Source organism: Anser anser, assembly GCF_964211835.1.
Source record: "Anser anser genome assembly, chromosome: 3".
NCBI classification, from domain to species: Eukaryota; Metazoa; Chordata; class Aves; order Anseriformes; family Anatidae; genus Anser; species Anser anser.
In genome coordinates, this window is record NC_139722.1 from 63,459,466 (window position 1) to 63,486,389 (window position 26,924).

At 45.8% G+C, this 26,924-nt stretch overlaps 1 protein-coding gene across 16 annotated transcripts in view; it reads right to left on the reverse strand.

The window, feature by feature from the left end:
• Positions 1 to 26,924, reverse strand: part of NHSL1 (NHS like 1) — a 167,439-nt gene that overhangs the window by 44,539 nt on the left and 95,976 nt on the right. For 12 of the 16 annotated variants that reach the window (XM_083830926.1, XM_083830925.1, XM_083830916.1 and 9 more), the window contains one exon: positions 4,039 to 4,191. In XM_083830926.1, coding sequence (XP_083687052.1) covers positions 4,039 to 4,191 — 153 coding nt within the window. Of the gene's footprint in view, positions 1 to 4,038; positions 4,192 to 5,991; positions 6,595 to 7,366; positions 9,045 to 10,019; positions 13,566 to 23,446; positions 24,687 to 26,924 lie in introns of those variants that run through there. The other 4 variants (XM_083830928.1, XM_083830917.1, XM_083830929.1 and 1 more) reach the window with 4 other exon arrangements.

Genomic DNA, 26,924 nt, shown 5'->3' on the forward strand with positions numbered 1-26,924 from the left:
AGTTCAGGTGAGCAACTGGTCTACACTTCAGTCCACGATACTTTAAGTACTAAAAAGCTTCAGAGCAACAAGACAGATCTGTCAGTGCACACTGACAGGGGCTGGTTGATGGTGCCACCATCCTGACTCTGGTGAAACACTCACTTAACCTTTGGCCTCACAGGCCAAAAAAGCTGTAGGATACACTGCAGTAAGTGTACACAGCGGACTCTCAATGCCAGTGCAACCACTCCGTAGACATCGGCAACACAAGAGTAAAAAAGTCAAGCAGTCCTTCAGCCTTGGAAGCTGAAGGCACGCAGTGCAAAGAGGTAGTTTTGGGGTCCAGACACCATGCAGAGCCTTAGCTCTTTCTCACCACCCATCTTCTTCACCCCCACTTCCCCCTAGAAGGAAAGAGTGGCACAGAGCCGCACAAAACTCCTCGAGGGCCAATATCGTGTTGTTCCCACCTGAACAGTTATATCCTGGGAACAGAAGGTGACCGTGGAAGCATGAGCAAGAGCCCACTTCAAGCAGGCTCTCAGGAAAGGCCTGTTAGAGCAGCTTGGCCCTGAGGGCAGGGGAACAGGTGCCTTGGATGGCCCACGCTTGACATCCAATGTGTCGCCCCATCTGCTCCGCTGGGCGATCCAAGGTGCTGGCTGCTTCCCCAGAGAAAGGGAGAGCCTGTTTTATCCGCTGGAAACAAAACATTTAAAATAATGGGAGCTACCACCACCAGCAAAGAACTGCATCATTTAGTAAACTGCATTTTAAATCATATTGCAATGGTACCATGCCAATGAAGTGCAGCTCAATTAGCTCTTCTGCTCTAGCAGCTCAGCCACTGAGACTTTAAAGTGACATTAAAGACGTTCATTTAAAAATAGTTTCTAGTAGTCATGCAGCCTGAGTTCAACATTTCCAAGCCACTGATTTTAGTCAGAAACAACTTTACATTTTAATAGAAAGTCTAATAAAGCCACCCCGATTCGTGAGAATAGAAACAAATAACGTGCATCACAAACTTCCCAACTTCCAGGTGCTTCATTTTCTAATTCAGATTACTAGAAAATATTGTGGGGTTTTTTTGTTTGTTTTGTTTATAAAAAAAAACTTAAGATGGCAACCAAGCACCTGCATGCCTAAATAATAAATAGCTTTACCTCAGTTGTGAAGAAATTTGAATGCAATATCTCACCATTTATACTTGAAAGTAGTTTTGTAAAGAAAGAGCTCAGCATGGTCCCTTGATTTTGAAAGAGTGAAAAAGTCTAGTTCATAGGTACAAAAATCCAACAGAATCCCTCCATGTAACATCTATGATCACAAGCTGCATGCAGTTTCACAGTGCAATAAGCAGAGGACATTTCAATATAGAGAAATATATATATTATAAAGTAATAAATTGCACAAAAAATAAAGAAAAATCTCTTCCTCCTCCTCCAAATGCAACACTGCTTCTGCTAAAGGTTTGAAGAGTACACTGAGATCACAGAGCAGAGAGCACTTGGTTGTGTTTTTTTTTTTCCTCGAAAATTAGGTTGTTTGTTTTTAGCTACACCCATGCTGGCAAAATTTGCTGATTTCTTAAAATTGTACCAGCACAAATAGGTTTGACCTTCCGTTATTTTAAAAGCTACTCAGGATTTTATCTGGTTAGTATTAGGTGGGTGAAACTAGATGAATAAGAACACCTTGACAGAAAGGAATATCTTGCCTGAATTATTTTGAAAAAAAAAATATACATTAAATATCTTTAGAGGTGGTTTAAATTAATGTTATGCTCTACAAGTGAATTACTATTGGTAACACAAGTTTTATACTTAACTTCTCTCATTCACTGGGGCAGCAATGAACGCAGTAACAAAATAATAGCCTGCAATCAACTTGCTATGGACCATTACTTTTCCTTCCAGCCTTCTGTGCTATAATCACATAGCACTAGGCAATTTACTTCCTATCCATTAAGCAGCTTTGAAAAAAATTGTCTTTTCTGAAACAGCAGGTGGAAAAATAGTTCAGTAGTAGTCACAACTACACAACAATTTCTACAACACCCCTATGCTAAATGAAACTCAACTCTGGGCAGAGAACTTTTAACCTAATCCTCCAAATGTGCTCAGAAGCACTGGTGTCCTCCTGATTTCACAGTGCTTGTTGAAGAGTAAAGCTGATAAAACTTCAGGCAATGCCTCCCTTACTGCTCGGAGCCCCTGCAGGCAGTAATGAAATTACTGAAAATGGTGTTAAATTCATGCTGTAGCTACCGAGGACAGCTACAGGCCACAGTGAGGAACTGCTTGTAAGGAAGAAACATGGCCAGGGAAAGAGCTTGAGGTAAAAAGTAATTAAATAAATAAGAGCAGAGTTTTGCTGACTATGCCAGCAGCTGGAGGTCTGCTGAAGGCATCATAGTAGTTTTGTCTCTCTCTCTCGATTACTTTCCTGAAAGCATGAAATTTCATTAACGAGGAGTCCCACATCATGCGTATATGCAAGTTTTATTTACCACAAATGTCTAATTGGTAAATTGTCGTAGTACTGAATAGTTTGTTGTTGTTGTTTTTTATAAAGAGAAGCAGCTCTAGAGAAAAGTCCCAGCAGAAAGAAATAACTTTAGGTGTGTAAGCTGGGGGAAGCAGCATATGATAATCAGTTTCACACAAATAGATTAGATATAAATTTATTGAAATAGAAGATGCAGTGGTTATTTTTCCAGTAAAACACAAGAAAATCAGAAGAGCATTTTAGCCTGTGGATTTTTCTTTGATAATGGAACCAAGCAGAGAATAGAAAAATATAAGAACAAGTAGTTAAGGCTTACAAAACGCTAAATATAGACAGTATTATTTTAATCTAAAACAGGCAAATATCTTTTTTTTTTTTTTTTTGAAAGAACTGGTAAGTGTGCCTGTAAGGGAACAGTAAACATTTCAAGGCTAAAGCACTGCACAAATGTGTTAATCCAATATAAGTACAGAGGAACACATAGGCTATCACTGAGCCATGTGTGAGCTAATAACCCTGGCTGTCAAGACTACCCTATTAAATGATAATGAAAGGCACCTAGTAAGAGATGGTGAAAATCAATTAACTGGAGAAACAGCAAGAGAAATAAAACATGACAGCCAAACACTTCTCCACTCAAGACATATAAAATGAAGTTTTCTGCATGTTTAAAAAGCAGAAATGCAGTATTAAACAAACAAAAATACATCACTCTTTTAAATCAAGTTAACTCTGTGAGGTATCAAGGGCCTGTGGTTCCTGTGAAACAAAAAAGGGACTCAAAATAAGCTGGGCCTTTGCAGGTTAACCCCCTTTGCAAAATAACCAATGTAAAGAAAACCCTGCTAACGATTTCCAGAACACGGACAATATGCTGTAATTTCAAGGTCTCCTTTTGGCCCAGCAACAGCTGTTTCACAGTCCTCTCTGCTTGGTGCCTGCCCACTGCACTAACACAACTCAGTGCATGTCACTCTGGAGTGTAGGGGTACACCCTGACTAATAAGGGCAGAAACTGGTCCTCAGAAAAACTCTGCACCCTTCTGCAAGAAAGCAGTTATACTACTGAAAGAGTCCTTGTGAGTGCTCTGTTCACCATTTCTTTTCTTTTCACTCAACACCTTTTCCGACTTTTCACAAAGAGCCACATTCCCAGAAATGAGACTGTACAGCAACAAAGAAAGTCGCTGAATGACATACCTCTGATTTGGTTCTCAAACTAATACATAAATGGAATAATTCAGGACTTACTGAAATGCAAGGCACCGTTTTTGAAGCACTCCAAAGACTAAACAGGAATGGCCAAAACCCACCAGGTTTTCTATTTTTCTACTCTAGAGTGCTCTACCAGGTAACAGACTTCCTTGTTTCTTGATAGCAAAAGTATTTTCCCTTTGTCTCTGGTGGTAAACCCTGCTCAGTGCTCCTGGTGTGCTGTAGCCAAACCAAACAAGTTTCTTCTGAAGCCTACAACTTGGATTGCAAAGACTGTTGCAAAAACCACCATCGCTTTAGGATACACTAGCGCCTGTAGCAGCATCTTACCTCTCAGTACTGACTTGAGGTTCAGCTTGGCTTGTCGGTGCAGGTCCTCCACGCAAGGTGGTCTTGAGGAAGGCAGGAACACATTTTCCTGCTGGTGCCACGGAGCAGTGTAATGGACAGTCCATCTGCTCTCTTCGTCTAAGTTGGAAACAGCTGCAGAGAGAGACAAAAAGAAGGAAACTAAATGCTGCTGTAGGTAGCTGTAGCATGTAACCCCATATGTAAGTTTGCCATGCATCCTCTTGAAACCAAAAAGATTGCTTTCATAGAATCACAGAATTGTTTTTTACTACAAATAGATTGTTTTTCACCATAGGCTTAGGTCCACTATAGTCTACAGTCCAAATGCTCTCTAGAACCTTGCTTCCATGGCAGTTTAAAAGCCCTCCTCTCATTTCTAATCGAAGTGCATTCTCCTGTGGCGTGTAGGAAACACCTTTCTCTCCTCCTGCATTTATATTTGCTGATGCATTTATTGTGAACTTGCAACTGTTTGCCCCCTCTAGCTCCCAGTCTCGGCAGATGAAATCAGTTTTCCTGTCCCCTGATCCTGCCGGGAGCTTCCCCTTGCTCAAGGGTGACCCTGAGAATGTGACAGTCGTCATGAGAGATTACGACAGGTTCATTTGTACTGTAAAATAACCTTCTCTGACCTCACACACATACAAACCAGGAACCAAAATTCAGCCCAAGCCAACAAATCAGCTACTTTACATTTCCATGAGTGGAAAGCAGGTTTGGACAGCAGTAACTCACTGGGGAAATACTACTTGGAGCAGGAGAGCACTAAAGAGGGGTTGCATTGGCCACATCTTCCCTGCCAGTATACACATGAAAGTAACATGCTGACGCTGCTCAAGTTCAAAGTTCCCTACAGACAGTCAGTAATGAATCAGCCAAAGTGCATAAGTCTAAGATTTGTTTATCATTTATGCTTCCCAAGAGACAGCCATTACCTTTCGTTTAAAGTTTATCATCAATAAAAACTTTTACAGTTGAATGGCCGTATCCCTCCGCCCCGCAATAAACAGGAAAAGGGCAGTTGGGGGTCATATTTTATGATCCCCCAGGCAGCGTTTGGCTTGCGGCCAGCAAGCTGCATATCCTTGCTCAGCTCTCCAAAGCAGGAAAAAAAAAAAGAAAGAAAAAAAAAAGAGAGAGAAGAAAAAGCCACTACAGCTGTGCTGCCTCCCAGGCACCTGCTCTGCCGGCTTGGCCCCAACGTGCTGCCCTTGCTACCAACTCTGCATCTCCCCTTGTTTCCACACCGCAGGTGGATGTGTGCGGCTCACGGCCCGCAGCATCCTTGCTGAAGTTTGTGCCGTGCCTCTGGGGTAGCAGAGGAGGTGCGTCAGGAAGCAACGCCAAGGCAACAGCCTCCTGTCACCTGAAAAAGGGCTTCTCCTCTAACACCACAGCCCATCCGCCAGGATCGGTTCAGATGGAAATAATCTGTACTCACATCAAAGAACATAAAGTTGTGAAGCTTAAGGCATACCTATGACACAGTGCTCAATGCCTGTGTTGTCTTAAAAGGACTTGAGGGTGGTGGGAGGTTCTCAGATAAACTTCCTCACTTGTTTTCAGGGACCTCAGAGAAGCTTTCTGAAGAACGCCCATCACTCTCCTCACCTTCAGGACGCCTTGGTCCTGCACCCCATCCCCTCGCACTGGCTGCAGTAAGGGACAGATGCAGCCGGTCTGTGCCTGCTCTCGCTAACCAGAGGCAAACCTGCCCCATTGCAACCTGGAGCTGGCAGGTGGATGCCACCGCATCCGCAGAAGGGCAGAGGAGGTGGCAGTGGCACAGCGGCCCGTGGCAGCCGTCCCAGGCCATTTCCCCACATCCTCAATGGAGCGGCAGCAGCGGCCGTAGGGCAGCGCGAAAGCCTGAGCTGCGCTCCCCTGCCGGGTTCCTTCCCCGAAGGACAGCAAGCATGCACGGCTACTTACTCTTTCTCTTGAAAAGTTTCACGAGAGATGTAAGCTTTTTGTTGATGAAAACCACCATTTTCAAGGCGTTCGGCTGCGATCCTGGAGTTTAAATCCCATAAAAAGTCGGAGGTGCGGAAAGGTGACCGCTTCTCAGCCTGGTCCCGCTCAGCCCCTGTGCTCCAAGTTTCTCTCCTCCAGCCTTCTCCCTTTTATTCCCCTTCAACTACAACTGTACACCTCCTATGGTGCACAAAACCACTGACAAGCCCTTCGCCCCAATTTCTCCCCCTCGGATGCAATCCAGCGGGCTGACGACCGCCAGCTTCAACACACAAAATGTGAGGGGAGAAAAAAAAAAAAAAGAAAATTAAAAAAAATAATTAACCCCCAACCCCTAATGCCATTCCCACTGGCTCGGGCCCACAGCTCCCTGGCTGACGGCGCAGTGCTTCTGCCCAACCCTGCCACCCCACCCCAGCAAGGGCCAAGCCCAGCGCTCTGCTCGCCACAGCCCCAGCGGGGCGGGGAGGGGAAGGGAAGGGAGAAAAAGGGAGGGGAAAGGAGAGGAGGGGAAGGGCAGCCGCTCCCCTCCGCCCCTCGGCCCCGCAGTGTCTCCCCCTCCAGACACGCTGCTCCCCCCCCCCCCGGCCCCAGGCAATCGCAGTGACTGCGGCAGCCCGGTCATTTCACATATTGGATTTCATTCAGCAGCGCTCCCAATTTATTCTTATTAGCGTCAACCCGGACCAGATACATGGAAAACAAAATCAAGTTATTTCTGCCTAATGGAGAACCTGTTATTCGTCAAATGAAGCTCGAGCACAGAGATATGAAACAGCCCAACTTTTTGCCGTGCATGTTATATCCCCACGCCCTAAAAAATAAATATCAAGGTCCACGGCTGTCCTTCCTAGGAAGGAACTGCAATTTTGCAGCAGTTAAAGGGAAAATGCTAAGCAGCGAGTCAATGTGCTCAGCAGGGCATGCCCTTCACACTGTTAAGACTCAAGAAGCAAGCCCTGCCTCACAAAGCAAGCTTAGGAAACTGCCTCGGGTTAACAATGCGAAGGATTTTTCCTCAGGAAAGAGAAAAATGCCAGCAGCGGGGGTCTCGGCCTGACCCCAAAGCTGCAGCAGGATCTGGCCTCTGCAGCGTAAAAAGCAAACGCTCCACAGGAACTTTGCTCCAAGCTTCACCACAACGCCGAGACTCAGTGCCAGGCAGAAAAGAGCATAAGCAAAGTGCCCCCATCAGTGTCTGAACACAGTGCTACTGGTGTTTTATCAGTATTTTCCAGTTCCACAGAACTGGCAATCACAACGTGGGTTTGACACCAAAAGTGCCAGGACTTTCCAGCAGCTGCTTGTCCGAGAGGCCTTCTGATGGGCTCACCTGTGCCAAAGGGACAGAGGACCCCCACGCCATGGCAGCGTGGTGGGGAAGGCACCTCTGCTTCTGCATTGATCCCCATCAAGCACCTCACACAAAAAATATCCCTGGCATCAAAACTCCGGCAACAAGGTGACTGCTCATTCATGTATCACCCTGTTTTCACACAGCAAAGACTTCAAATTGTCACTTTCTGACTTGTAGGCCTCATCCTAAGGAAAGCGAGTACTGCTGTTCAGGAGGAACTTGCTTTGGGCAGTGCAGCAGAAATTATAAACAAACTTTCAGGTGACAGCTTAAATCTCATCTTCTACATACAAACTCTGAGCCAGGAACTTAAGGTACCATCGTTATGTGCTATAAACTGGGCTACCCAAGTTGTTGTTAGCTGCTGTAGGCCTTGAGAGTCACCTGATTTAAGGACTTTTGTGATATTTAACATGACACATCTGACAATGCTATTTAGTATTTTAAAAAGTCACACACACAAAAGTATCCCCCTTAGCACTTTACCATTACACATTCATCATTAAAACCCTGTTAGATGCGCACTTGGTGGACACACTCTGAGGGTGAGCCCAGCATGACTCCAGCAGCACTGCCATCCAAGAGCACACACAGAAGGTGGTCACTTGGTTTTTAGTGTGGTGTTGATCTTTTTTAGGATGTAGGAAGTGCTTTTGCAAGCGGGAAGAGGAACTACTGTGCATTTGCACAGGAGAAGGTGATGCTTTCAAGTTTGGCCAGGGACACAGATTGATCCTGAGGCCTCTTTGGCATCTCACGGTGGCTCACGAGCCGCAGGCAGCAGCTGTCATCTACATTTCAAGGTCAGGTCCTGTACCTGGTGTTCTGCCATCTTCCTGGCTACTTTGGACAGCTTGGGAAACTCCTCGCTTTTTCAAACTCCCTTTTCCACCATGGGCTACAATGTGTCCCAAGTCCACGGTTGCTCTTTGTTACTGGATCCTCCCCCAGCCCGAAGCATTTCTCCTTCCTGAAAACAAGCGCTTGATGGCTGTCGTCAAGCCCTGATCTCCAGTATGTAGGCACAGTTATTCAAAACCAGTAACAAACAATCCATAAATGATGGCTGCCTTTCACCCTCCCTTCACCTTCCCTGTGGTCATGCTGATAAGGTGGCCAGGCATCAAAAATCAGTGCCATGAGGGGATGCCTCAAGGAACATGCATCTGCATTGCTCAGAGTTTGCAGCAGGTCAGCAATAACCCCAAACTCATCTTCACTGGAGACAAAGCCAGTGGCTTCCATGAAATTCAGCATGTTGTCTCAACCCGGTTTTTATAGAACACTTTGCAAGGCACAAAAACTGTCAGCACAACTGGCTCTGGTGGTAGCTCTCCTAGGGCTGAAAGCGTGAGCGAAGTGGGCTTCTCTGAAGGTTGTCTTTTCCACATTGAGAAGAAAAAGATGGGACAGTCTGAGAAAATTCATGTTGTAGTCACTACCCAAACAGACAAAGGCCTTTAGCCTCCAACTTTGCCAATCCAGCAGTCAACGCCCACACCCCCCAAAACACCACCACTACCAAACTAAAACTACCTTGGTAGAAAAACTTCTGAAAGTGTTCGAGTTGGCTAAGAGCTGCGCACGCAGCAGGTGTGTGCATGCTGCAGTATCGGTTCTTTACGAGCCTGGCTGGTAGTAGGCTGGGGAGGCCGTGCTCCGTGGCACACTTGTGAGTTCACCTTGGAGGAGTTAATATTAACCCGCTGCCTCAGCTCCCACATCCTCGGAAACAGGGATGACGCTGACTTGCCACCTCACACAGATACTGCCACAAGCAATAAAGTAAATGAGTAAATGAAATGAATAAAAGGATAAAATTAATAAAGAAATTTTTCCACTAATTTTCATGCAGGAGGGATGAGCCCAACACACATACCAACTTCATGGAATGAACGGTGCATTAAACCACTAACAGATGTATCACCGCCTTGAAAACTAAACTTTAAGCGGTAAGCCCTAGCGATTTTATTTAGACAATGGAAAAATCCTCCGTTAAGCCAGCTGCATAGCATTGCTGCTGTTTTAAGAGAGGGGAAAAAAAAGGGAAAATGTGTAACTGAACCAGGAACTGCATGGCAAGAGCTCTTCCAGTGAGCCTTGATGCAATAACCAAAAGGGAAAGTTAAAACGTTGGAAAGCAGATGTAATCAACACAATGAAATCAATGTGTTTGCTTTTTACCGATCTCAGTCACTCGCTTGAAATAAAATTTCAAAATCAAAATCAGCTCACGTGAGGCTGCAGAGGAAGAAGCCTTTGGCAAGGCCATTGTTTTTTTTTAAGCCCATGCTGCCTTAAAAACCATACCTGTACTTCTACTTGGGACTTTTGTTATTAGGAAAACTAACACAAAGCACCTGCAACAAGAAACACCGAATGTAGCTGTGTTCAGGCTTTATTCCTGCTCTGGCCACCTTCACCCATGCCTCTGAGCACTTGCTGGTGTTTAAATGGATTCAAACCCACCCCTGCGGACCACAGGAATTAATAATTTATGATTGCAAGTTTTTCCCCCCCCCCCCCTCCTTTCAGAGCCAATCACTCCTGGCCATCTCCTGGCATTTTTCAGAAGAACAAAAGTGCTCCCCCCACAAAGGCCATCGGTCCCAAGCTGCGAGGCACTCACCTGCCCTCCTCTCTCCAAGCGAGGCCATTCACAATGGCTTCTTTCAAGGCACCCTCGGCCTGGGTGAAGCACGATACTTCCCCAGCTACTAGGAAATCGCAATTCATTAGACCTGCGATCAAGATGAAGAGGAGAATGCACGGGGGAGAGGGAACAAAGGACGAGAAGTATTTTATCCCAAAGCCACCACAAAAGAAAAGGGAGACCCCCGGCCCAGTGAACTCATGGGGAAGCACCAAGCCTGTCTCCACACAGGCAATTACCGGGCAGGCATTGCCTTAAAGAAGAGTCCCTTCATTTATTCATCCCACGAGGGATTACAGCTCCAGGCTCTGGCCAGGGGGCTGCCTGGCGGGGGAAGAGAGGGGAAGATGAGACGGAAAAGCAGAAGCAGCACAACCTAAGCCAGAGAGGACAGAAAAGCAGCAGGCGGATTGATCTGATGATCCTATTTAGGTCACAGCACAATCAAGCTAATTCATTCCTTTTGCAATTCAAAACATCTTGCCACAGATCCTCTATCATGCAAACACATCACCAGAGAGAATAGGGAGAATTTCGAGCTGCACGCAGACAAAGCAGCAGCTTTGCTCAGGTAGAGCATCTCCTGACACACTGTACATGCAGACAGAACAGATAACGTTTAGTGAATGTGCAGTTTTGTTGAATGTCTTTGTTTTACATTGCAAGACACAAGCCTTTGGCCATTCCTGAACTAAGGCGAATTCAGCTCCCAGACGAATCCTTTGCTCTCTCCATAGGATGACCCTTTTAACATTCCACCAGGAAACATTCGGATTTTAAATTCCAAATCCACCTTAACACTCCTATGCTACGGCTTATCCTGAAGAACTGATCAAAAGCATCGGCAGCAAATCTCTGCATAATCTTACTTTTATTTGCCCTAAAAATGCACCATGGCAAAGACAGTCCTCTTCTGTCTTAGGGATGGGGGAAAACAAACAAACAAAAACCACATAATGTGAGCAAGTTTGCTTAAGTTTTCTGGTTTATTCATTCTGTGGGACTCAGCGAAACCAACAAAACCAGACTGCAAACCCACCACTGCTGGACTTCTGTCCCACACTGTCTCCTTGTTCGGTCTGTAATTCCGTCTTTGGCAGCTGTGCCCTTGTGGATCCCCACTAATATCCAACAGACATCTTAAATTAATCTCAGTCTGCATTCTCTTTAGGGGTGTCCTGAAGGGGACACACTCCCTGCTCATTTCACTTATTTAAAGGTCATAGAAAGAATTCTTGCAGCATATCTCAGCCTCCCCTCCCAACACTGCTCTTTGGGATACTTTTAGTTATATATGGATTATTCTGGTACAAGGAGTTAGCACGAAGAGCTAGCAAGTTCTTTTTTTTTTTTTTTTTCCCTAAGCTCCAAGACACTCTCTCAAAATTAGGCTGGTATGTCCCGTAGTTTGCTGAGAACTTTGCAATCTGTAAATTAAAAAAAATAAAATCCTTGAAAACTACCAGCCATCAGACAATTCTGTGCCTGTTAATGCAAAAATCAAACAAGGCTCACTGTCTCACATAGCAGGTTGAAAACAAATTTTGTTTCTTAGTTGGAAACTTTCAGTTACTTCCCCAAAGTAAGTAAAAGCTAAGGTTCACAAACAATAAATGGATTTCAGCAGTTATGACATTTGGCATTTTCCCTAAAGCCCTAAGAATTGACAAAATCTGAAAAGCTGGGCATGTTCCAATTAAATAGTGGCACAAACTACCTCGAAAGGCTATATTCTCTAGCCAAAGGCACGCGACAGTCACCTAATCATTGTGCTGTTGCAGGACTCGGTGATCTGTTTCAAGCTGCTAAGCACACAGCTGAGCCAACATCTGTACCACAGCATCTCCAGAGAACGTCTTCGGCTGCTCACGTGCGTGTTGATGTCGGACACGATCAAATACCAATGGATTTTGAAAACAAATTTCAAACTGACCTTTTTGTAGTCTGCATCGTCTTATTAGACACTGTCAATAAAGCCTTGATAATGAAAGGATAGCCTCATAAATTCATACTGCTAATTGGTTGAACTTTTGAAATTTATAATGTGGATAACTTAAATTTTTATTACCACCTGTTTGATTAAAAGAGTCAGAGATGCAAACGTCTTTGTTATTAATCATACCTAATTAAGCAAACCTCACACCGTGCTGCGTTCAGTCAATATGAACAGCTGTAGAGCTGCATTTCATTTGATCACTGGACAAATGCATCTAGTGGTTTACATGATGCTACTATGAAAAAGGTGTCTTACCACCAAGCATCTTCAAGAAGGACCTGTGAGCACACCAACTATCAAGACTTTTAATTATCAGTAAATAAAAAGGTGAGGGCATTATGCAAATACAGGCCTCGCCATCTACTTCATCAAAAGGTAACCCATGAAAACATGAAAAATGGAAATTCTCTCTTCTCCTGAATTAGTTCTGCCTTCATTTCCTGTCAGAAAGGGAAAGAAGTGCCCTACTTTTTATTTTTTTCCTCCAGGATCCCTCCTGTAGATCCCCACAGTTTTTCTTGTTTTAGAGAAACTAGATATTCCCTGCTTTGGATGGAGAATGTCAGAAAAAAAAACAAACAAACAGTAAAGCTATAACATCAAGGGCTGTAACATATACCACTCGAAAATGAAAGATACCATTTTAATTGCTAAAATGTCATTTTTGCTATCTCCGGTTTCCCTGCTTAGCACAAAATATAAATTACACAGAAGGCATTGGAGGGGAAGAGTGTAAATATAAAACTCAAGACTGCTAATGGTAGTTGTAGAAATACTTCTGCCAATGCTTTTTTTTATTTGTTCCACCATTTTGCATCACAGGTTATGGAGATGAGAAGGGAAGCATGACTTTAAACATAGCTTGGAAGAAAGAGCCAGGTGAGAAACCTTTGAGAGATGCTTCCCCCAGGCTCCAGGGCAGGTCTGACCCCTGGAGGGGAGTATTTGGTTTGAATGTAAAGGAGGAGGTGGGAGATCAATAACACAGTCAATGTGAATAAAGTTTACACCCTTGGGAAAACGAATCAATAAAACCACAGCTGTATTTTCCCAAAATTATTCTGCATTATGTATTATGCATGAGAAGCCTCTTCCTTATTCCCATCCCTCTGGATAACGATAGAACCAGTTCTAGTCTTTCATATCTTTTAAGGACACTGCAATACAGCACTAAACAAACTTCAATCCCAGTTTGATTTGACAGACGGAAGCGCTGCCTAACAAGATCTCTACTTTGCCACCATGCCAGAAATCAGCTAAGCTAATGCACACCAAAGCTCAATTTACATTTTTGTTTTTAAACCACAGCTGGTTTGCATAAAATAGTTCCAGCTACAGCTGTTAAACATCTCTGAAGCAGTCCACGGTGTCTAATATTCTCTAAAGAGCATACACCCTACTCCAGGAATGAAGACATTCAAACACTGTTCATATAAGCCCTGGAAATACTTATTTTTATGTGAGGGCAATCAGCATCCTACTCCTCTTCCGACTAAGAAAACCCTAAGAGGACAAGGCAGCATCACAAACAGGGAAACGCTTGCACTCACCTTCAGCTGCTGGACATAAGGGGGTGCCTTTTTCCCTGACGCTATAAATTATTTACCCTGACATTGCTGCCACCATCTGCCGAAGAGCAGCACGCTGCCCCTGCTCTGGCCGTGCCACCACGTTCCCGGCAACCGCTGGACAAACAAAAGGACGGCCAGGCCGACTGGAAGCTGCTGCTGCTGGAAAAAGCCACGAGGGATCGTTCAGCTGGGAGGGGTGGTAAGCTTTCTTTGGAGACACTACCCAGCTGCAAGTTTAATGAGGAGCAGATCACACAGGTGTAGAAAAATGCTTTTATGAAACTCTGTCCATGCTTTCGGGCAGTGGCAAGCGTGCTCAGGGAGGAGCATGACATTTTTTAATTTACAAGCAGGGAAGGGCCTCCGCAGCCCTTTGTGTTGAACTTCCCTGTGCCGAAAGCCCTTGTTGAAACGTCCAAGGACAGCTGACAAACAAATCAGAGCACTAAAGCCAAGGAGGAAGACAAGTTATACTGGAGTCATCGTGGCTCAGACCAGAAATCAGATGAACAGGGGACAAGACCCTCAGGATGAGCAGCGTGTGGCCACCGCAGTACCTACCGATTTTTTACCCTTTTCCATGAGTTCAGTCTCCAGCGACACGTGCTCTTATTCCTCTGAAGGGATCAGGATCTAGCGAGCAACCTAGGTTGCCGGTGTATTGAAAACCAGTTTCCAAACAAAGAGAGGAGCTGCAGCCTAAGAGCAGCGCTTTGGGGAATTCTGCCTTTAAATGAGTAATACTCAGCCCTCCGCATGCCTGCGTGTGCACAGGAGACATGCGGAGGCGGATTAAGTGCCTCTTGGCTGTGACTGCCCAAGTGGCATCATGGGGTTTCCGATTTATTCCCTGCCAGCGACTCCAGGTCAGAACCAGTCAGCTAACAAGTGAGATGCTGTGTGTGTAACTGCTGTAACCGCGGGCACACCTAAATTCAAGCTGTGTTTTTCCAATCATGCATCATCCCCACAATCCAGATCCCATTGATGTATTACAACATTGATTGAGATGTAATTGTGATGAGCCACTTAAAGCATTTTTCTGATGAAAAAATTCACCACCACAACCCCTCTGCCCCAGTTTCTGTGTAGGCATAAGAATATCACCTTTATTTTGTACCACATACTCTTAGAATAGATTTGATCCAGTCTACTTTTCAATTTGCTTGTTACTAATTTCTTAACTGTGCAATCTTTGTGCCTTCTTTTGTGTTTTCCAATAGAGTTTGAATACTGTATTTCTTTTTTATTTTTGCACAGTGTGTAAATCAAACCAACCGATGCCCCTCCCTTTTTTAAAAACGATCAAGCTCTCCGAATTCCAACTCTTCTGAAAGATTTGGGAAATGCAAGCAAAATGCCATCTGTTGGCAATGAGGTGGGACTAAGCCTTGCACGTGGGAATACTCACTTTGGGATACCCAAGCAGACACATTTAATCAGCCAATCGTCTCGAGCGTATTCCAGGTCCGGTCCTGTGCCTTCACATAATGAGATATAACAATATTTGACCTGCAATTAGCTCATAGCTTCCTTTCTGAGATAAACTGCCCTTGGTTCTTTCTCCCACCAAACAAGACGCCCCCACATCAGCTTGAAAGTACCAGAACTGGGCTTTGTGAGCCTTCCTCGAGAGGTGTGAAGAGGAAGAGAGGGCAAATACACCAAAGGCCAACCCTGGTGGGGCTTTTCTGGATTTGTTTTAGGAAGCATCCTTAGCACACACCATATCACTTCTCCATATTTGCATGTGCACGGGCCAGAAGAAGAGGACGTGCAGGTGCGGAGGCGCAGCTTGTCACTGGGGAACGCGCAGAGCAGCGGATGCCACAAATGGCAAACCTCAATTCACAGCGAAAATGTGGGCAAGTGCAGGCAGAAACCAGCCACTGGATGCAGCCCAACAGAACTTTATCGATCAACTTGACTGGGGAGTTGCCACCATTAAAAGAAAACTATACCAAAGGCAAACTGTGAGTAATCTGCAAAGGAGAAATGTATGGTTAAAAGAAAACCATCATCCTCTACAACAAAGAGCGGAATGAAACTGAAGCTGACCACCTTATGTCATTCACTATTATAAGAGCACTCTAAAATGAGCCACCACTGGAGTGACAACAACAAGGGCGCATCATCCTTCTCTATTCCACTGTACTATGCAAACTTTGCAACTGAAATAAGAAGAGTTGCCATGGTGAAAAGGGCAAGACGAAGAAGAGGCTGCGGCTGCACGCAGAGACTGCCACCTACAGTGCTGCAGCCCCGCAGGCCGCCGTGCCGGTGTCCACCAGACCGTGCTAATCACAGTCTGGGGGTGACGGCGAGAAGTCACCACTCGTGTACTCCTAAGCTACATTTCCTGCCTGACAGAACCACCAAGCATCCTCTGCGAGTGGCTGCTGGATTCACGCAGCACCGTAAAAAAGTAGAGGGCAGCTTTCTGAAGTCTCGCTTTCAGGAAGAACGACACCCAACATCCTAAAACACAATCCAGTACTGCAAACCAGCAACAACCAGCTCACTATCTGCTTTTTTTTTTGTAGGTATTTTACACAAGCTAACCCTATAGCTTCAAAGTTCCAATATTTTACTGCATCTCCTCAGGAGAGGAAATGCTGCCGTAGGAAGCCCAATTCAGCTCAAGACTTAACACGACTAGAGAAAGAGCCTACAAGTTTGCAGCAAAATTGCAAGAAGTACAAAAATCAACAAGTATTATGTTTCGTTTGGCTCCTCCAGCATTGCTCCCATGGCAAACTGCTCCCAGCAGAGAGGGTGCATCCATCGGTACAGACGCAGACAAAGGCAGACGGCCACGTGCCAGCAAGCCTGGCTTCGGCAAATTACCAAACAAATTCACCACCAACTTGCAGAGAGCGCTTTCCTGAGCACACAGGCGTCATTCAAGGCACAATCCTTTCTACTCAGATGTAAATATAATAATTTAGCAAGGGGGGAAAAATACGAATTTCTTCTAAAACTCGGATCCCAGCCGCTAACACCACGCACCCTGTCATTCTGAGGTTTGTTCTCTGAAGATACCACTCAGTTCATTTTCTCTTCTCCACCACTAAGTAGCCTTCGCTCCATTCCTCCATCTCCCATATGGTTAACATGAATGTGGCAATTAATATGCAATTAATAAAATGGTGCGATCAACTGCTTTTGTTCCCAGAAGCAGCTGGTCTGCATGTTACAGCGTAATTAGACAAATTAAGACGTACCGCTTTTGTCTGCGGATGAACTGACAGCATCGCTCATGCTTAAATGTCACTAAGCCTATTGGCATTTGGGATTATTTTAAACATTTTTTTTTTTTATTAACACTGGAAGGTATCAGTAAGCCAGATTTATACGTTGCCGGCTGCAACGACAGCAAAGTGCAAGTTTGCTTTACCTCCCAAATGTTTGCATGTGCCCACCAAGGGTTAACAGCAGAAGTGAGCTATTCCAGAGAGCAAGCGTGCTTCTCCTTGAGCAGTACGGAGCCGGTGGCTCTGCATCAGGGACAAAGGCAGGTCTGATCTGTAGCTGTGCCCAGGCAGAGGCTTGCACATCTTCAAGCCACCTACAAAGGATGAAGCAGCGTGCACGATTTTCCATTTGCCATCAGATTAGGTTAGGGAAAGGAGAGAAAAAAAAATGTCTGTGATCTACGAGACTTCACACTGCTTCCTTTGGTAGGCGTTCGTCTGGGCTCTGCAGGAGGAGAAGGCAGAGGAGAAGGAAATCTTTGACGATTTTTGCATTTAGGAACAGTTAACAAGACGAGCGACCAGGAGGATTTCTGCTGCAGGAGCACTGCAAATGAGCCCAACAGTGCAAAAGGCCCTTACCACCACAGGACACGTGCAGGCACACAGCCATCCTCGGCAGCTAGGAGTGGATGCACGGAAGGCATGATCTGCAGAGTCCTGAAAAACAGGCTCCAGAAGGGGTGATAGGAGTATCTGCCTCGTTAATCGGAGAATTTGCTACTCTGCTCCTCTGGCACAAGAAAATGCACTTCAGCTATAAAGCCTGGCTACCTTTTATCACTTCATCTCACAGTGCTGGCCTGTTGGGGAAGGCAGGGAAGAAGCACTAAGAAACAAGGCACAGTAAAATAGATTTTGATAATGCTACCATCATCCATTTCGGATTGCTAGTGTGACTCCATTAGCCAGGCCGATAAAGGCATCCCCTGAAACACCTGTGTCATTTCTGTGGCATTTAACATTGTCCTTGTCAGGTTTCAGCTTTAATCTGATTTGAGCTTAATTTTCTTAAAACACTCAAACCTAATTATTACCTACAGTGCACCAGAAAGAGCAACTTCCAGTAAGACACTGTCACTACTATCCGTGAATTTTAATCAGACGAAGCACCGAGGAGCCTTTCCATTCTATGTTTTTCATCATCCTCAACCACGAGCTTTCAAGTCTCACCTGTTTCACACCTGGGTTGGCACTTCTGCTGCTCCTCCTCCTTAATCACAGCAGATGCACACTGCTAAAATTGCTAAAGACACCACAGAAAAGCTGTCTCGGAGCTCCCCGTGTTTTTCAGATTCCTCCAGGCACGCTTGAGTGATGTTAATGAGCTCCCTATTAAAACCTCCCCGCCTCCTCCTTGCGCTCCTCAGAGCCACACACAGTTTCTTGTTTAGTCACATGCGAAGAGGAAGGCATAAAAACCATCCACTACCAGCACCATGCTGCAACGCGAACACAAATCCCGGCGTTTGAACCTAGCAGCACATGGCCAGGCTAGCAGCGTGTTTTCTTTCAGTGAGGCAACATACCAGGGCCTTCGTACTCGTGCTGCTGATTCACTTCTCATGTTTTATGGTATCCCAACACTAACCAGTGTTCAGCATTTGGGCCCCCAGCACAAGAAGGACATGGACCTATTAGAATGAGTCCAGAGGAGGGCCATGAGGATGACCAGAGGGCTGGAGCACCTCTCCTACAAAGGCAGGCTGAGAGAGTTGGGGTTGTTCAGCCTGGAGAAGAGAAGGCTCCGGGGAGGCCTTACTGCGGCCTTCCAGTGCCTAACGGGGGCCTGCAGGAAAGCTGGGGAGGGACTCTTTGTCGGGGAGTGTGGTGGCAGGGCAAGGAGAAATGGCTTTAAACTAAAAGAGGGTAGGTTTAGATTAGACATTAGGAAGAAATTCTTTGCTGTGAGGGTGGTGAGGCCCTGGCACAGGCTGCCCAGAGAAGCTGTGGATGCCCCATCCCTGGAGGTGTTCAAGGCCAGGTTTGATGAGGCCTTGGCCAACCTGGTCTGGTGGGAGGTGTCCCTGCCCATGGCAGGGAGGTGGAATTAGGTGGTCTTTAAGGTCCCTTCCAACCCAAACCATTCTGTGATTCTGTCATTTTCCAAGTTCATCCCCGCTCCTTTTCCTGCCCTCCCTCCCCACATCCACAGCACTCTCGTGCCTCTCAGAAGGGCTTATGAGCTGCATCTCAACAGCTTCATTTGGCACAGGAGACCAAGACCAGGTGCCTGGCCAGCTCATGACCACCCCGGAGGCAGGGAGGTGTGCTCTGTACGGCTCATGCAGGGAACCTACAGCAACACACAACACGCATACTGTGACACTGAGAAAGGTGGTCATTTATCCAAGACCCGAAGTACTTTTATACAAATGGACAAGTTCATTTGCTTTGTAAGGTATTGATGGCTTTTTTGGCCAAATGAGTAAAATTTCCATGAAAAAACAGGCATTGGATAATCTCGTGTTAAGAACACTGAGAGAAAAGGGGAATTATTATTTTTTTTTTTAAGACACGCAATAAAAATTATATTCATGTTGCTTTTTGTCCTGAAAACAAACCCGTCTTGTTTGTGCTGTATGTGTCAGCTGTTACGGTACAAGCTCGGTGCCCCAGCTAAAGCTGGGCGCTGGGCTGGGCAGCCCCTTGCATCGGGCTTTGTGAGCAGTCACCACGGCCATTCAGCGGCAGAGACTGAGCCCTTCTGTCACTTACACCACCGAAGGCCACAAAGGCTTGCTCAGTGCTCTGCAAGGCCCGGCTCTGGGAGGGATGCAAAGCGATGCAGTCTTTGTTTCACGCTGCTAAATGAGAGGGCAAAGAATGAAGCCTCCCAAAGCCACAAGTATTTTGGCATTTTTTTTCCTTTAATTTCACTTCCTTTAATTGGGAAATTTAAATCTCATAGCTTTGGGAACAGAAACCTGGGAAAAAAAAGACAGTGCAAATAGCGAATAATAAAATGCCCGACTCGGTTCTTTATAAATAGGTTTAGTTATTATTCTTTCAAATTCTATACGTTTTTCACAAAACACACATCATGCAGAAAGGTCTCGGCTTTGCAGTTACGACAGATCTGTTGTCCTTAGAAAGGGCAATGAATGAAAAAGAATAGAGCATTCTTTCATGAGCTACTGAGCAACAAAACATGGAGAAAAAGTCCCAATAACTGAAGCTACTGTTTAACAAACATTAGAAGTAATCCAGTACTGCAATGGGCTCCCCCCCACGTCTGCAAAAGAAGGAAAAAACCTCCAAAATCCTTACTAAAACAGCACTGTCACAAAAAGCAGACGGGTGCAACAGTTGAGCTAGGTTAGCAACAGCATACTGCATCTTTAAACTCTGATAAAATTTGATGAAAATTTGCTAAAACACGAAGCAGCGATGCTCACCGCAAGAGGCAGGCGATACTCCCGACAGGAGGAGGTGACAGTCACCAACGGCAGCAGTCACTGCCAACAGGCTCCGATGCCAACTCAGCAGGCATTTAAAACAAAACAACCCTTGGGATTTCTGCCAGGCCTGGTCAGCTTAGCACCTCAGCTTGGCTTTGCTGCAGGAAAACCAACTACCTGGCAAGTACCAGTGCTGGGGTTGGTCAGTAATCGCGAATACCCACGTGCTGGTGACCGTCCCTCTGCTGCCGTAACGCCGGTTTTCTTCCAGGTTGGAAGGCTGATACAAGGTGTTTTCCTGACCTCCGGCTCTTTTCAGTCACACATCATCTATTTGCAATGAACGTGGCAGTAAAGAGTGGCAGAGGAATGGCATCACGGACGCTGAAACAAGGCCGAGCTGGTAAGGCTCAACCTTCGCTTCGCTGTATCCCTACGTTGACGTTTTTATCAGACCATTCCTACAGCTGAAAACAAACCACCGAGCCCTAACCTGCTCACTTGATCGTCACAGCTGCAGCATCACAGCCCAAACGCATGCTCGAGTATTTTGCTGCGGGAACGCTGGAGGTGACCAGGGGCCGGGGGGCTCTGCTGCAGGATCTCGACATCCCTCAGAGAGGAAGCTGGCCCCACACGGGAGCGAGTCCAACAATTTGACTGCATTATGTTTTCAGACAGCAGCAACACTGCCGAGGGCATTTTCTACTGAGTAAATCAGCACTGTGAAACCTCTCAAAACGCAGTTCTCATGGCGCTCGATAAGGACCCCAAAGGGAGGCCTTTATCACCAGAGATAAAGCTGGGCCAATAATCACCTGCTGTGCTTGGCAGTTATCACTTGACCTGTTCCCAGAAAGCACTTCCACGCTGAAACACTTTTGTTCCTTAAAATAAACATTAACAGAGGTTAAAAGCAACACAACTCTCCCTATCTCAAAGAGAAATAGGACCTGTCCAGCAAATAACACTTGTAACGGATGGCTTAATTGCATTCCCATTCTTTTGTTTCCACAGGGTGCAAAGGGACAAGAGGGAAAGGGAGCTGACCAGACAGGGCTGGTAGTCGGCACTATGTGCTGGTACCACGGGCAGAAAAGTCAGGGCAGAAAGCAGGGCAACAGATTTTTCCACTCACCACTTAAAGGACTCAGTGTTAAATATGGAAAGTTCAATGGTTTGTAATTCAGACAGAAAAAATAAAAGCCGCAGGATCGTACCAGACATCAGTGAAACTCAACGTGAGGAAGCCAGCAACAAACTCGGTCTAAAACAAGTAGAAGTTTATCACTGGGGGTCAGAAACAGCTTTTAAAAGCATTAGTAGGTCACAAGTCCACAAATCTGCCACCAAACCGCTTATGTGTGTGCTATGCTACGAATCAACACAACCACACACGTGCACATGGTTTTTATAAGAGTCAGCAGAACGACACAGAATTCATCCCTGTTTGCTAGGGGAATACTGAAGCAACACCAAAAAGATGAATGCACCTGGGCAGGACGAGCAGATGCTCCCGCTGCATATCTGGGATCGAAATCCCACGACTGAGCTATGCGAAAACTTCCCAGGTTCTACTTCGCACAGCCACGGCATCGCTCCAGCTCTGAGGCCTGAAAGAAACTCAGCAGTGCCTTGGAGCAACCCAGCTGCTTGCACACAAAACCAAGCGTTTCAGTTTCCAAACTTCTTAAACGCAGAGATCATCAGCATATATTTGATGGCTGTTTCTAATACTGCAGTAAAATATTCTCCAGGGCACTGCTCTGTTTCCCCAGCCCTCTCTCCCTGCTCGCCTTCTGGGTTTTATACTTTAAACCTCAGGAAGGGGGGACAGGCACCTTCCCCTGCAGATGGTGTGAGCAGGAAGAATGGGCTGCGGGGAGCCACCTGCATGCTCTGCCTATGGTCCCTGCTCCCGTCTCCGTGCCCCAGAGCGTTTGGCTGCCTCTGAGGGCACCAGAACAGCTCTGAATGTCAGCTTCACACCTTCCTGCCAGGACCAAACCAAGCTGCCAGGCGGCAGGAGCTTTGAAATTGCCTCCCCCTGGCCAGCATGGCACCAAGGAGCTGTGTCTTGCCCCCTGAGGCATCACAGGAGCAGCTTCCCAACACCTCTGGGCAGCCCCAGCTCCTCTAGTGCCGAGGCCACGTGATTGCACACGAAGCGTAACGCAGCAAACAGAAGTGCGCGTGCTTTCGCTGCCAGGGCTAGCATTGTGGGCTGGACGCCGATTTATCGATCGCTGGTAATATCTAGGCATTGTCCGATCATCAGCATGAGGCTACAGAGGAAAAAAGGAAATCAACACAGTTGCAAACATAATAATGCACTTACAAAAATAAAATAAAAGGAAGACGGCCTGCTGCAAGATACCCAGCCAGCTGGTTTTTGTAGGAAAAGCTTCCTTTGTCTCATGAAATTTCTCCCCCATCACCCTCAAATACATTTTTTGGAGCAACCATTCCACAAACAGCTGGGTGCCTTTGCTTAGGTGGTCAGAAAAAAAGGAAGGCAAGCAATACGGCTAAAAACAAAGCAGCTGAGCATTACACCATTGTCTATCCTGTGCTCTCTCCTTTCCCCATCTGTATTTGCTAATGAAACTTGAAACTATACAGATCTGAAAAAGAGACAGTCATCGCAATTCAGGAATTCTTTCTGCTCACATTCAGAGGGAAAACAACCTTAGACCTAAGGTTATTCAAAAGCAGATTTCTTTAAAAACAAGTCCTCATCGGCTGCATTAAAGGTCTTTGAACGTTAGACCTTTTTCTTCCTTCTCCCGGCCTTTTCATTCACTGATTATTTCTATGGCTTTCAGTTAGAGCAACGTGTCAACAGCTCCACTCCCCTAAAACAATAATTTTGCAGAAAAGGAGCAGCACTGAACTCAAAGCAAGTGCTCGAGGCCTCTCAAACACGGACATATCACATGCACAAAGACAGTGCCACGCAGTATTAACTTCGCCTACTGGATGCAGCATTTACAGACACTCCTCTGAAGTGAAAATACATTCTCACCAAAGAAAACTCTTCCCAGTCCCTTCATCCTCCAAAACAGTAAAAGAACATGGGTGTTTTTCCCCATTTGCAAATCTGTTTCAGTTATGCCTTCCCTTAATAAACGTGGCGCTGAACGACCGTGCCAGCTACCAAAGAGGAAGCGCTCTCTCTTACTCGGCCAGAAGTTGTCGTCCTCCTTGCTCAGCACCCGTCTCTGGAGGCGCCCGGGCAGCCTGGCGTGCCCGTTGCCCATCCTGCCGGAGTGCAGCGGGATGAGTTCCTCCTCCTCCTCATCCTCGCAGCCGGGCTGCCACTTGCTCCTGCTGAGGCACCCGACCATCGGGTCGGCGGGCAGGCAGTGCACATAGGCGATCATTGTCAGCCGCTGCTCTCAAGGATGTCCCCGCTGTCCCCAGTGGCTACTTCGGAGCCGAAGGGAGTGGCCTGCTCATAACCCTTGAGCGGACGCATTCGGGACACTGCGAAGGAAAAGATTTTCTCCTCCTGTGCTCAGGCGAGCTAAACTATTCGGTTGTGCTGCGTACTGTTTCGAACGGGATTCTATTACCCCTTAAAAAAAAAAGGGAAAAACAGTAAAAATCAATCGTCTCACGGAACAGCTCGCTCTGGCTGCTGGGTTGCCAGCTGCTGCCCCCGCCTCACAGCACAGAGCCAGAAACCACCGGCTGCACGGTGCTGTGGAACGGAGGCGTCTGCCCCAGCCTTCTCCCTTCCTGCTTCTGCCCAAGCCTGCTGCTCCTCTTAAGCTTTATCCCCGATTATTCAGCACCCCCTGAACAACAGGTACCGGGGCCGTACGCAGATGGTTGCAGCCAAGGAGCTTATTTAAAGCTCACCAGCTGTAATCGCCGTGACACCGACAGCCAGCAGCAGGGGCATCTGCATTCTTCCAGGCTGCAAGAGCAGAAAAGATACACGGAATAAAGAAAAAACCCAAAGTGTTGCACTTTCCATACTTGGATTTTAGGAAGGATGCCCCCTTTCAAAGTCGGAAGCATAGCAATTGCCACCACAAGAAGAAGTAGGTGTCTTCCAGGTTAGGCTACAGCCGTATTTATGGTGAGCACAAAGAGCGAGCAGTTACCAGTTTGCACCCAATTAGTACTTCATAAATAAACACATCCCCACAACGCCTCTAGAGGATAGGCATTACTCCTATTTAAGGACAAAGACGCTCTCAAGGGGATTTAGGAACCTGCCCACGGAGAAGAAAAACCAGGATTACAATTCCTGTATTCTGGGTTCCTCCACCCACAAGCCACCAGCCCGCAGCACCTCTCCCAAACACTGCACCACCGAGGAAGTCTCCACGCTGGTTTCCACACCAACCCTAATCTCGCATGCCCTGCGCTGTTTGCCTTCAGGGCTCGGGAAGCGCGCCCTTCCTGGGCTGCTCAGCAGCACACTCAGACTGGGACAGCAAGGGAAACAGCACAGAGACATGCGCCCTGTACAGTGCGCCCTCAGCAACTTTTTAAAGTTCGGGTTGACTTGATATTATTTGACTCTTGGCCTGCCGCCTTAACTCCTCTTCATAGATGCTCTGGTCTCAACTCATACCAGTCATCAAAGCTACAGCTCTACAGTAGTATCATGTAAGTACTTATGTATTTTAGAAAAGTTTTTTTTTGCTGTCTGGTTGGTATCTAGAACAAACTTTCGGGCAGAAAAATCCCTGGTTAGGGGAAAAAAAAAAAAAAGTCAGACACAGACCTGCTGCCACCTGCATCTCCTGCCCCATCCCAGGCACAGCGTGTGCATGCAGGCCGCCTGCGGGCACCGCACCAGGGTGGCATCCGGATTCAGGCATGCAAAATGCACAGCACCACCCAGCACAGATCATCTGCAAAACTGAGTCAACAGTGCTGGCGAAGTGTAGAAAGCCAGCCAGAAACTGGCTCATTTTGGTTTGGTTTTGTTCAATGTTCTGCTACTTTGCACAGTGATCTGAACAAAGTATTTCCACTATATAATGTTTTATAGACACCTCACAGGGTTGAATCTCAGCAAACTTGCCAATTGATGAAAACAGGTCTTAGAATGACGAGTGCCAGAAAACTTTAATGAACAGGGATGAAACAAGCCCTGTCCTGGGAAGAGTCCCTGTCTAAAACATGCACAGAAGTTCTGAAAATTGACAGAAGGGAGTGTTGGTGTTTTGTATTTATTTCTGCTGCATGGCCCGCAGACAGAAACGTCTTTTATGAGGCAAGTATACAGTTGTATTTATGCTAGGTTTTTTATTTTAACAACTCAAAATCATGTTATCAAACTGTATTTCACAAGCTGATGTCATCACAACGCCACGCAACTGTCACTTGACATGAAAGCGAGGTGTAGTCATACACCCCAAACCAACGCTGCTCTGTAACACGCAATGCTAACATGGGTGCAATAAGATGGGGGAAAAAGGCAAAATTCCGTGTTCAGCAGACTGAGATGTTCCCAAGCACTTAACAAGATGACACAGGATAACATATTGGCCTGCAGACCCAATAACGTTTAACATGCACTTCTCCAGACTACAGAAATACTCCATTAGCCATGTTTTCAATGCATGCTCACGGAGGAAGGCTGACACACGATAATGGGATCAGGGCTGAAATCCAGTTTAACAAGTATATTTACCATATGGCAGGCATTAATGTCCACACAATTTTTTTTTTTATTTAAAGAATAAGTCTGTTCTTCCCTGGTGCCTGGAAGGCCTTGGTACCATACATGATACAGGTTTGATGACGGTTGTGATCTCAGCTATTAGCAAAGGAGGAACCATAACGAGTTAGGAAGAGGATGTACCATTCTCATGTGAGAAAGGCATTGTGTACCTTGCCAACTGTACCTTAACAAAAAACCTATAAAAACAATTATTTTATGCTGTAAACATATGGAGCAATAATCTGAGTCAAAGTTTCACCTGAAATCTTACCAAAAAACTTCTGACTAAACTTCACATAGTCTACTTCAGCTAAAGGGCTGTTTTATTCTATTTTCCTAAAAATCACAGAAGTGAGGCTGATCATTTTCTCAGCCTTGAGCTATTATTAATATAAAGATTTCCCCAAATAGCATTTTATTTCCTTTATTATTATTTTTCACACTGTTTAGAAATTGAACTATTAGTAATTCAAGTACAAATGTTCTGAGCAGATTGTTAGACACGCGTATGCATCCTTTTATCAGCATATTTCATGTTTGCTAAACCATCTCTTTACAGCCTCTCAGGCTCTGTTAGGGAGAGTTTGAATAATTAGAGAGCAAATTGATTACGTTATACTGGAAACAACATTTGGTCTGAAGAAAAAAAGGTGGTTAAGAGTTTGATGGACACCCAAAACTGCGACTAACTTGGTGATTACAAGAAACAAAATAAAAAGACAACCAAAGAAAACATCAGCCCTCTCATTAGACATGCCTACGTGCTCCTGACCTCCGAAACCAACAGAGATACTGATGACTTATTACATGTAGGAGTTTTAAAAGCCTACAGGATGTGCATAATGGAAACACAGGGGATTAGGAATCACAAAGTATGGGCACGGCAGTCCTACCCTGATATCAACATAATCCTCCTGAATATGCCACATGAGAAATTTGATCATTGGTCTTTATGTACAATTTGCAGATCCTC